This window comes from Scyliorhinus canicula, chromosome 5 (genome assembly GCF_902713615.1).
Source record: "Scyliorhinus canicula chromosome 5, sScyCan1.1, whole genome shotgun sequence".
In the NCBI taxonomy this organism is placed as follows: domain Eukaryota; kingdom Metazoa; phylum Chordata; class Chondrichthyes; order Carcharhiniformes; family Scyliorhinidae; genus Scyliorhinus; species Scyliorhinus canicula.
In genome coordinates this window covers 116,618,357-116,630,752 of record NC_052150.1, presented here as the reverse complement: position 1 = coordinate 116,630,752, position 12,396 = coordinate 116,618,357, and the positions used below count along the sequence as shown (strand labels likewise).

General features: G+C 43.0%; 1 protein-coding gene across 2 annotated transcripts in view; it reads left to right on the top strand.

Annotated features, from left to right (window-relative positions):
• Positions 1–5,990, top strand: part of LOC119966198 (glycoprotein-N-acetylgalactosamine 3-beta-galactosyltransferase 1-like) — a 72,407-nt gene extending 66,417 nt beyond the window's left edge. For both annotated transcript variants that reach the window (XM_038797527.1, XM_038797526.1), the window contains exon 4: positions 5,536–5,990. In XM_038797527.1, the coding sequence (XP_038653455.1) occupies positions 5,536–5,676 (141 nt within the window). In that variant the 3' untranslated portion in view covers positions 5,677–5,990. The remainder of the gene's footprint in view (positions 1–5,535) is intronic.
• Positions 5,991–12,396: the final 6,406 nt, after the last annotated feature.

Sequence of the window (12,396 nt, the reverse complement as noted above, 5' to 3'; positions counted from 1 at the left end):
ACCCGCACCCCCTGCAACCTACCGCTCACCATCACGTACTGCCCTCCATTATCCGTCATGATGTTCAGTGCCTCAAACGACACTCGCTTCCCCACCAGAATCACCACCCCTCTATTCTTTGCATCTAACCCCGAGTGGAAGACCTGCCCAACCCACCCCTTTCCCAGCCTAACCTGATCTGCCACCTTCAGATACGTCTCCTGGAGCATAACCACGTCTGCCTTCAGTCCATTTAAGTGCGCGAACACCCGGGCCCTCTTGACTGGCCCAGTCAGGCCCCTCACATTCTTCCAAGTTATCAGCTGGATCAGGGGTCTCTTTCTCCCCCCCCCCCCCCCCCCCCCCCCCCCCAAGCTGATTAGCCATCCCTGCTTTTAGGCCAGCCACGTGCCCGCGCCTCTCGCACCCTCCAGTCCACCAGGCGGTGGATCCCCGCCCCCGACTCCCTCTCCTACCTCCAGCTCCCCTTTGGCCAATGCAGCAGCAAGCCAGTTCTCTTTCCCCCCCCCCCTCAGCTAGATCCACATCTAGCCATTTTGCTGCCGCCATGACACTCCCGTAAGTCAGCTGACTCCTGCTGACCCCGGCCTCCCGCCATTCCGTCGACCCCTCCCCCCACATCAGAATCCCCCCACCTCCCCTTGCCAATCAGTGCGCGCTCCTCTCCAGCACTGCCCTTCCCCTCCGGCCCCGCCCCCTTCCTTCCCAAGCGCGGGAAAAAGAACGCTCTTTCCATCCAAGCCAGCCCCACACCCTCTGGCGCAGCTCCCTTTTTGCGGCCTAACCCCAACTCCCCATCCCCGGGCCTCCAACCCCCCACTTCCTCCACGGGGCCCTTCTCCTCCAACTCCAGTGCCCACACTCTCACACAGCCGTCACATCAGATCCATTCACCCAACCCCACCCAGCACCAAACAAAAACCGAACATTCCCAAAACACAGTAAACCCCATAAGCACTCCCCCACGACAAACCCTCAGTTCGAGTACCACTTTTCTGATTGAATAAAGGTCCATGCCTCATCTGGCGTCTCAAAGTAGTGGTGTCGATCTTGAAATGTTACCCACAATCGCGCTGGCTGCAGCATCCTGAATTTCACCCCTTTCCGATGTAGAACCTCTTTAGCCTGGTTGAAACCAGCCCTCTTCTTGGCCACCTCTGCACTCCAGTCCTGGTAGATTCGGATCTCCGTATTCTCCCACCTGCTGCTCCGTTCTTTTTTGGCCCATTTCAGGATGCACTCCCTGTCCATGAAGCGGTGGAACCTCACCACTACAGCCATTGGCGGCCCGTTGGCTTTGGGTCTTCTTGCGAGGACTCGATGAGCCCCGTCCAGTTCCAGGGGCCTCGGGAAAGCTCCCGCGTCCATCAACAAATTGAGCATGGTGACCACATATGCCCCGCCATCGGACCGCTCCACTCCCTCAGGGAGACCCAGAATCCGGAGATTCTTCCTCCTCGACCGATTCTCCAGGTCCTCAAATTTTTCCTGCCACTTCTTATGTAGCGCCTCATGCGCCTCCACTTTCACCGCCATCCTCGTTATCCGAGGCTTTTTGCCGCACCTCGTGGATCGCCGCTCCTTGGGCCTTCTGGGTCTCCACAAGATTTTCAATCGACGCCTTAATTGGCGCTAGCATTTCTGCCTTCAGCTCCACAAAGCAGCGTTTGAGGAACTCCTGCTGCTCCTGTGACCATTGCGCCAATGCTGCTTGGTCTCCGCCCGCCGCCATCTTGCTTTTCCTTCCTCACACTTTTCGCTGCTCTAAAATCACTTTCTTGACCGCTCCACTCCTGGTCCAATCCATCCAGTGCCGGGGGAACCGTGCTGTCACTTTCCCACACTGGGAACCGTCGAACAATTGCCTTTGGGGCCCCTCAAAAGAGCCCAAAAGTCCGTTCCTGGCGGGAGCTGCCGAACGTGCGACCTACCTCGGCATAATCGCAATCGGAAGTCACCCGTTTCAAGAATATTGTTGAGATGCTTTTTATGTTAACTCAACATAGTATCGGACTGATCTGTTCCCTGTAAGAACACTATTCATGACACCCTATGCTGCTCTTGCTCATGTATTTGCTTTGTTTGGCCCTTTGTTCCACATTGTAACCAATCACTGTTTGTCGATGTACCATTTGTCAATGCTTTCTGTTGATTATTCTTTTGTCTACTATGTACGTATTGTGTACGTTCCCTCGGCCGCAGAAAAATACTTTTCACTATTTCTGTACATGTGACAATAAATCAAATCAAAATTGCTTTTTTCTTTCAGGTTTTTGTGATCTTGTTGTTTCTCCCAGACCCATTTTAAATGAGTTATTTTCAATTTGGTCTGAGCCATGTCAAACACATCCTCTCTGAAGTTTCATAGTTCGTTCTAACTCCTCAACTTTTAAAAAAATCTATCTCAGTCCAGTTCTCAGTAGAATTTGAATGATCTTTGGCAAACTGTTCACTCGCCTTTCTTCCAACTGCTACACGGCACGGTGGCACAGTGGTTAGCACTGCTGCCTAATAGATCCAGGGACCCGGGTTCAATTCCAGCCTTGAGTGACTGTTTGCGTGAAGTTTGTACTTTCTCCCCAAGTCTGCGTGGGTTTCCTCCGGGTGCTCCAGTTTCCTCCCACAGTCCAAAGATATGCAGGTTAGGTGGATTGGCTCTGCTAAATTCCCCCTTGTGTTTAAAAGGTTAGGCTTGGTTGCTGGGTTACAGGGATGAGGTGGAGGCATGGGCTTGAGTAGGGTGCTCTTTCCAAGAGCTGGTGCAGACTCGATGGGCCGAATGGCCTCCTGCATTGTAAATTCTATCTTTAGTAGTATCAACGACAAGCATTTTTAAATCAGAGTCTCTGTTCATTTACTCAAAAAGATCACTTTGCAATTTCAGTACTTCTGGCTGATAATTTGTACTTCCAATTTTGCAAATACTTCAGTTGTTTTCTTATTGCCCGTTGCTGACTTTGAGACATCAGTAATTTTACTTGGATCAGTTCTTTGCTCAACTCGATCACTATTCAACAATGAATTGTTATTCACAGGAATAACTTTTGAATTGCAACATCCATTTTCTTCATTCCTTCATTTTGCTTTGAAGTTCACAAATTTCATTGTTCTTTAATGCTGAGATTCTAACAGATGTGGAGTAATCTTGCAGAAAGATGGTCCTTTGCACAAGAAATAAAATGGATGGACCTCCAAGAGTGCAGTTGCACGTGAAAGTTAGGCTACTAGTTATAATGAGAAATCTTTTAACGCAGACTGGATGAACCATGGTGCAGATCTACCAAAAATACAAAGGAGGGTACAATCATGATTGTTTCATTATTTACCAACTATGTTTGCACTTTGAACACAGCATTTCCTCAATTAAGCTTGACATCACCAGCCTCTTGACATCACCATCACCAACCACCAGCTTGACTTCCCGTACCAGCCTCCCTGAACAGGTGCCGGAATGTGGCGACTAGGGGCTTTTCACAGTAACTTAATTTGAAACCTACTTGTGACAATAAGCAATTTTCATTTCACATCATCTGTTCAATATTTACATATGGCTATTTATTAAACTCTATTGAAAAGGTGGGAAAGGTAACAAAACATTATTTGTCAGCTTTAACTCAGTATGTTCCAGATATGAAATTGTTTTGAATCGGGCGTATCTAACTTTTTCACCAGGCGGAGGGTGGTGGGGCACACTTTTTTCCTTACTCACACACACAATCTCTCACACACTTGCACTCGCAGGCCATCTTAAATAAACCCACACTCTCCGTCAGCGGGATTGGCAGCTCGGGGGGAAAATATCACGAGAATCAGGAAACGCAATTCTTGCCAGAGAGACCGCGTTTTGCGAATTATCCCACCCCTCGTTGGTGATGTTCCAAGATTCATGCCCACAAAGGGCATAAACCTCATGTTAAGAAATTTGAATGCATTTAAATGCTATTAGCTCCCACCAAATGATTCACCTCACTAAATATTCATATGCATGTCAGCAAGAATTACAACCGGTTTGGCCTGGTGTGATGAAGTAGAGGGGATCCCTCGGGGGGTGCAGAGGTAAGCATAGCCCGTGGGGGGGTGGGGAAAGGTCATGGGCACTGCACCCGGCACAGGCTGGTACCTCCTGTGCAAGGGGGCAGTGTCAGGGGTAGACCCTAGTGGGAGCCCCATAATGGGGGTTGCATTGATGTGTGGTTGGTGGGAGGGGAGAGCGGACATAAGGGGGTGGGTTTTCTGGCGATGAATGTTGGAGGGTTGGGGTGGGGTCTGTTAGGTTACAGTATTGATTGGGGTTTCCGTTTAAAATGGCGCTTCAATTTCTTTGGAACTGGCTCCATGAGACTCCACCCCACCAGAGTGATGGTGTAAACCATACCCATTCATTTTTATTTCAGCCTAAGATGCTCAAGATTCTGAGAAAAATAAATTAGTCTGTGCACCTAGAAAGTTACACGCCAGTTTTCTTTCTGAACCTGACACTTGCCAAATTCTGGAAACATTCTGCCTACCCTTTCGCTCTCTTTTTCTGTCTCACACATTCCCCCTATGACACACGCACTCTCTCGCATTCTCACACTCTCACATACACTCTCTCGAAACATAGAAAATAGGAGCAGGAGGAGGCCATTGAGCCTGCTCCACCATTCATTATGAACATGGCTGATCATCCAATTCAATAGCTTATTCTCATTCTCTCGCTCTTTCTCTCTAACACACACTTAGCACTGTTGCTTCACAGCGCCAGGTTCCCAGGTTTGTTTCCCGGCTTGGGTTACTGTCTGTGTGGAGTCTGCACGTTCCCCCTGTGTCTGTATGGGTTTCCTCTGGGTGCTCCAGTGTCCTCCCACAAGTCCCAAAGATGTGCTTGCTAGATGAATTGGACATTCTGAATTCTCCCTCAGTGTACCTGAACAGGCGGTGATGTGTGGCGACTAGGACATTTTCACAGTAACTTCATTGCAGTGTTAATGTAAGCCTACTTGTGTCATTAATAAAGATTATTATTATTACTCTCCAACTCTCACTCTCTTTTCATGCCCCCAACACAGGCCCCACAGCCTCTCAGCCACTCTCGCTGCAGACTCTCTATCCACGCACCCTTTTGTACTTGCAAGAAGGGGGAGTCCACACAGAGTTGAGTGAAATAACTGATTTGTTGCAGGAGCGTTAGGTACACGGCACTTGGTGATACCCAACCAAGTGAGTGTTATACCGGAGGTGTTCAAGCCGCCCGTCCCCTTAGCCTGGGAAACATATTCTCCCAAGGATTTGGGTAATATGTGATCCCCAAATCCATAAGTCTTGTAAGGATAGAGGTTTGTGACACACACCCTGTCTCTTCCCGCTCCTGAAATCCTATTTTTCTACCACACATTCACCGCTGCTGGCGTTTGCTGCTCCTCCAGTCGCAGACTATTTACCTTCCACGTTTGCTGCTGATTGGCTCATTAACCTATTGAGTGAACCTGTGTTTAAAATTTGATGCCAGATTTACACGTTTCAGTTATTGTTTGATGCTTTTTGGTTTTTTTTCAGGGGCCTGGATGTTGTTCTGATCTTGCGGTGTCATTTCACTACATTGATCCTAAGACCATGTACTATTTGGAATACATGACTTACCATCTACGTCCATATGGCTACAAATTTAGGTATAATCCAGACTCTCCGCCAAAATGAATTTCTGGAACAGTTCTATTTAAGAAAGACGACAAATGAAGAAATTCAAAAAATGCAAATATTATAAATTAATGATGAAGACTTTGATCATCAAAATTCTTTTGGAACTTCTCTTCGTATAAATTACACTGGACCATTCAAACCTTACAATGCAATCAGAATTGTATATTAGGTTATAATTCACATTGTTGATAACTGATACCAATCAGATCATTTTCTTTCAAATGTATTTTCTGCTGGCTCTAAGTAACTAACAAAAAAAATGTATAATAAATAAACACCTTTATAGCTCTCCCATGGCTTAGTGAAAAATATACTGCCTTGTCTCTTGGTGTTTAGCCTCCGAGCAGAAATTTAGCTAATTTATTTGCGAGTCTTAGATGGGTTACTTAAACTCAGCAACAGTTAGGACCATCTCAATTGGTTTCAATTTTGCTGGGCTAGGAAGGAGTAGGAACATTCAGGTTTCCTATTTCTGACCATATAGATTCCCACAGGAAAACATGCACATTGGGTGGAAATAAGATCGGATAGTGATATTTATAGGCAAATAACTGCTGTGTCGCACCTAAATGACCATCCATTTTGGAGCACGCTGGAGAACTGCAAGTTTTGGAACTGTACTCCAGTAAGATTCAAGACCGAAGGATAATTAAGGGAAGAATATTAGGTGGGACCATTACAATTTACTCTTTGACATTACATATTTTGTCCAGATGGAGATTAATGATTTTACATACATAATTGAAGTTAACAATGATTTTTTGGAAGTTTGAAATTAATCACGGGGGTAAATTTAGTTTCAATGGAAATAAAAATAGGGAAAAATGTAAAATGGGCTTCCAACTCGTCAGCATCCATTTTATACTATGTCACACACAGTAAATATTATCACCGTGGAATCTTGCATTTATCTTTTGTACCTATGAAGGTTAGTTTTTGTCCCCTAATTTCTTCCTTGAATTATTTACTTTTATTTTTTAAATGTTCAACAATAGCAGGTATTTTCTTCAGTTTAAAGTTGTGTTTGTGAAATCAATGTTATCTCGCCTGATTACGTTGAAGGCCATCCACAATTGACTGGAGTAGAAACAAACCATTTTGACTGACTATGCAAATCGTATGCAAATTTTCCACCAAATAAACTACCTTGTCGAATCCTTCCATTCTGTTCACATTACAATTCCTTCTAACATTCCTGATGTCAAACACCTATCTAATTCCCAAAGATCTGATGGACTCTGCTTCCATATGGATTTAGAGAATTTAAAATTCTAACCACCTCCTTCTAAAGACATTTTTAAAGCTCTTCAGTTTGCCTTTAGTAATGCTGTACCTCAGAAAACCATTTTGTTGAAGTCACGTGGATTAGGCATATATCTAAATAACCTGAAAACACACTTTATGACTATGAAATTAAAAACTGCAGATGCTCACTTTTAAATTCTACCAATACAGTTGTTAGATTTTGTATTGAATCTGTAATTTTTTTTTTAATTGACATTTACAAACATGTGATAACAGATTTAATTTTGTACCAGAGCCTCAATAATTAATTGAATAGAAATGATCTGCTTCTTCTTTTCTTACCTAAAAGCAAACAAGTCTATTGCCAAGCAATATATGCATAACAGATGAATAGACTTTTCCACCAATGTCAAACCCATTTCACTATAAATTAATTATTAGAGTTGAATGAATAACTTTGTTCAGTATCACTGTACAATTGATTAATTAGTATAAACTGTCCAATATCTACCATATTATCTGACCTTTTTCATCCATTATTTTCCACCTGGACAAAACTATGCCGCAAGGAGCAAAAAGCATATGGAATCCATAGAAACCCTTTAGTGCAGAAGGAGGCTATTTGGCCTATCGAGTCTGCACTGACTGTCTGAAAGAGCATCCTACCTAGGCTCACATTCCGGCCTGTCCCTGTAATCCTACCTATGAAAAATAAAAGTTGAATGCTAAACTAACAAGTCTACGTTGCTTCACAACTCTGGCTTAATACAAGAAGCTTTACATTTAGTTCTGATATTAAAGTGTTTTAAAGCTGGAGCAAGATAATTAAGGATTCTGTTTTAGTTAGCCTTAATTCTCTCTTTCAACTATCAACTTACATTCCAGTACATGTTCAACAGCTTACTACAGAATTTTATACCCGTCTGATTTATTTTGGGTATTAATAAATCATCCAACATCATATGCAAACAGGACTAATTTCCTGCTTGTTTGTGGTAACAAGACCATGAAATGATGCTGTGAGCTAAAAGATATAACAGTTAATGCATTCATTTGTGGTTTCTCTAAGGAGGCAGTAATTCACTGATTTCTAAATATAAATCCAAGAGTAGAACAACAATTTTTAAAAAAATGTATTTTATTCGAAATGTATATGAAAAGTTACAACACATAAACAATTTGGGAAATAAATTTCCCAACACATGACTATATAGTTTGTACAAATTTTTCCCCTTTTTCGTCCCTCCCCTTCACACCTCCCCTCACCCCCTCCGCAATCCGCAATGAACAACTCCTCAAACAGTCATGAGCATTTTCCATCTTACCTCAGAACGCTCAGCTGAACTCCTTAACTTGTGCAGAACAACAAAATTTAAGTGCTGAGCCATTGCCCACAGCACAATTTCTCGTTCTCCTTCTCGGGTAGTCAGAAGTCCGTTTGTAATTTTTTTTATTCTGGCATGTTCCCCAAGACAAATATTTCTGCGGTCAAAATGATGGAAATGCACAATACATCATTCAGCAGCTGAAAGAGAAAGATAATTTAAGATTGCTTTACGATAAATTATGTGATGCTATCTGTTTGAAAAAATATTTAGTTTACTTGATGTTTTGATTAATTGCTTCAAATCGAAGGTGAACAAAGATAAATATTGCAATCTATTTGACTGGTTTCATGTTCCAAATATTGATGAGGTTTTCTCTATACGTGGGGCCAGTAGTTTAAAAATAACTTTTCAGCGGAATTTTCATCATGAAAAGTACCCGGAGGAATGAGTTTTAAAACATGCACATGAAGTTATTTAGAATGTTTAAACTTGTGGAAAGTTCATTTACATTATTTCAAATGCAATTGAAATGCCATACTATAATTGTTCTGTGCAGCATTTTTGTTTATTTAAAGGGTGTTAACATAGCCTCTGGATTAACATTTTTAAATGAAAACAGATGAACATGATCTACTGTTTGTTTGGGACCCAAATCCCAGGCGATCAAGAATATGCTCATGGGAAAACTATTCTAACTAATGCACACGTTAGCAATAGACAGCATGGTTTTGTGAAGGGGAGGTTGTGCCTCACGAACTTGATCGAGATTTTTGAGGAGGTGACAAAGATGATTGAAGAGGGAAGGGCAGTGGATGTTGTTTATATGGACTTCAGTAAAGCCTTTGACAAGGTCCCCCAGACTGGTACAGAAGGTGAAGTCGCACATGATCAGAAGTGAGGTGGTAAGATGGATACAGAACTGGCTCAGTCACAGAAGGCAAGGGTAGCAGTAGATGGGCGTTTTTCTGAATGAAGGTTGTGTCTAGTGGGTTCAACAGGGATCTGTGCTGGGGCCTCTGTTGTTTGTAGTGTACATAAACGATTTGGAGCTGGTCAGATTAGTAAGTTCGGGGATGGCACTAAGGTTGGTGGGGTGGTAGACAGTGTTGAGGATTGTCAGAGGGTATAGCAGGACATAGATAGGTTGTAGACCTGGGCAGAGAAATGGAAATGGAGTTTAATCCAGACAAATGTATTTTGGTAGGTCTAACATATATCGTAAATGACAAAGCTCTTAGGAATATAGAAAGTCAGAGAGATCTGGGTATGAAGGTTACAGCTCTTTGAAAGTGACAACACAAGTGGACAAGTCAAGAAAGCATTTGGGATGCTTGCCTTCATTGGACGGGGCATCGAGTATAAAAACTGGCAAGTCATGCTACAGTTGTACAGTACCTAGGTAAGGCTGCATCTGGAATATTGCGTACAATTCTACTGAGGGATGTTGAGGCTTTGGAGAGGGTGCAGAGGAGGTTTACCAGGATGTTGCCTGGTCTGGATGGTGTTAGCTTTGTGGAGAGCCTGAATAGACTTGGACTGTTTTCATTAGAACAACAGAGGTTGAGGGAAGACCTGATTGAGGTATATGGGTGGCATAGTAGCATAGTGGGTAGCACTGTTGCTCCACAGCCCCAGGTACCAGGTTCAATTCCTGGCTTGGGTCACTGTGTGTGTGAAGTCTGCACGTTCTCCCTGTGTCTGCGTGGGTTTCCTCCGTGTGCTCCGGTTTCCTCCCACAAGTCCTGAAAGACGTGCTGTTAGGTGAAGTAGATATTCTGAATTCTCCCTCTGTGTACCCGATCAGGCGCCAGAATGTGGAGACAAGGGAGTTTTCACAGTAACTTCATTGCAGTGTTAATGTTAGCCCACTTGTGGCAATAAAGATTTTTTTAAAGATTATTATTATTACAAGATCATGAGGGGCATGGATAGAGTGGATGGGCAGGCACTCTTTCCAAGGGTGGAGGGCCAGTCACCAGGGGGCATAGGTTTAAAGGTCTGAGAGGCAATGTTTAGAGGAGACGTGTGAGGCAGGGTTTTTACACAGAGGGTGGTGAGTTCCTGGAACACGTTGCCAGCGGAGGTTATGGAAGCAAATACATCGATGACGTTCAAAAGACATCTCGACATGGATAGGATGGGTATAGAGGGACACGGCACAAGGAAGTGCTGAGGGTTTTGGTCAAGGGTGGTATGACAGGCTTGGAGGGCTGAAGGGCCTGTTCTTGTGCAGTATTGTACTTTGTTCTAAACAGGAGGATGCAGCTACGGTATGAATGGCATAATGTGTGTGTGTTTGTGAACTTTTGTAATTAGTATGCTTAATGCTTCAATCAAAGCAATTTTATGCATTTAATTGCAATCAAGAGTTTATTTTTGTGTGTCCTAAAATTTAGTACAATTTTTTAATACATGTATGGTAGTGAAAGTTCCACTATAGTTTCAGTAAATGATGTAATGAATCACCTTTGTCAGCGTCAGCTTTATATCGTGCAGTTTATCTGATTATTCTTCTAGCTTCACTGCCTGGGATGATCATTGATGCCTCTTTATTATTGAACCATTCCTAATGTAGGGCGCAACAATTGACATAATTCCATCAGTGCCAAGTCTGCTTATTTATGTGGTGAAAGTTATTGAGTAGCTATGGCCAGCTCTTTGATATTTGGGTCATACATTCCATCAATGGGGAAAATGTGGATTAGCTACTAACTTACTATTGTTGGAACTAGCTGCTACAATTGAGGCCATTTAGATTTGCTGCAAATTAGATTTTCACCTTAAGGCACCCAGCAAAGTTCTTCAGTCACTGTCAGCAGCTATCCAAGTTTCAGGATTGTTTTTGTTGACTGAGGCAAGTTTATAAAGTAAATTTGAAATTGGTATCTGCAGCTAGTTTCCTGCTGAACTGAACAAGACTATTCCACAGTGACTTACAGTATTCCACATGGAATATTTTAAAGGGCTTTACAGGATTAATAAATTAGGTTTATGGGAAATTACTATAAGGGCCAGGAGACACTAGTAAATTTCATTCTTGTAGATTAACAAGCTCTGTTCATTTAATTATGAGACTCCAACTTCCTAAAAAATTAGAATATTGTTATGTGAACTCACATGTTTGTTTTTGAATCTTATGAGCAATATTTTACCTAAATAACGTCATAAAATTCAATTGATCTAATTGTGTTGGAATTTGTCATTTTAGCTCTTTGGGATCCAATATGTTTCAACTTGATAAGGCCGTACAATTTTATTTTTAATGCTCACATCTATAAAGATTAAATAATATACCGCTCTTGCCAATCTGTTGTAAGTTGCTCATAAAGTTGGTGTTGCTTTGACTTTTGCATTTGTGTATTTCCTCTCCGTGATTATACATTGATTATAATGAACCTTTCTGTATTTCACTTTACATCTTTCGATTTGAATAAAATGAAGTTTTGTTTCATGAGGTATATCATTTGACAGTTCATTTTAGGAAAATAATATTTGAGAATAAAGATGGGCGTGATTCTCCCCCAAAATGCCGGAATCGTGGCATGGTTTTGTAGCCACCTAAGATGGACACTGGGCTAACAAAATGGAGAACTGCTAAGGCTGTAGGGAGAAAACAGTCTTAGCCAGGACAAGCAATTTGCAAAGGCTAATTAGCATTCTGCACGTATCGAAACTAGTTTATGGCCAGGTGCAAGATCTCAACCAAAGGTGTAAATAGCAAAACGCTTTGCATAGTAATGAGGCGATCCAGATCTGGGCCCACACAATAGCAACATTTGAGTTTGAATGGATACTTTGAGTGGACGCCCAGACGAAACGGCACCAGAAGTATCCATCACAAAAGACCCTAGAGACTGCCCCACCCATCGAGAAGAGACCCTCAGATTGGGGGATTTGTAAGATATCGATTGGGAAATGACCCAATCAATACATGGCAGGTAGAGGCCCGCCCCGAAAAGGCACGGACATTGGGGGACCTATAAAGGTAGACCCCGCACATGGTTCTGTCTGTTGTGCTCCGGCTCCGTTGCTGTTTTGCTCCGGCCTCGCTGTCTGTTGTTGCTCCGGCTTGCTGTTCTGACTCCGACTCCAGCCGTTGATCCTGTCTTCCATCACCAGCCGTTGAGCACCAGCCATCGTTCAG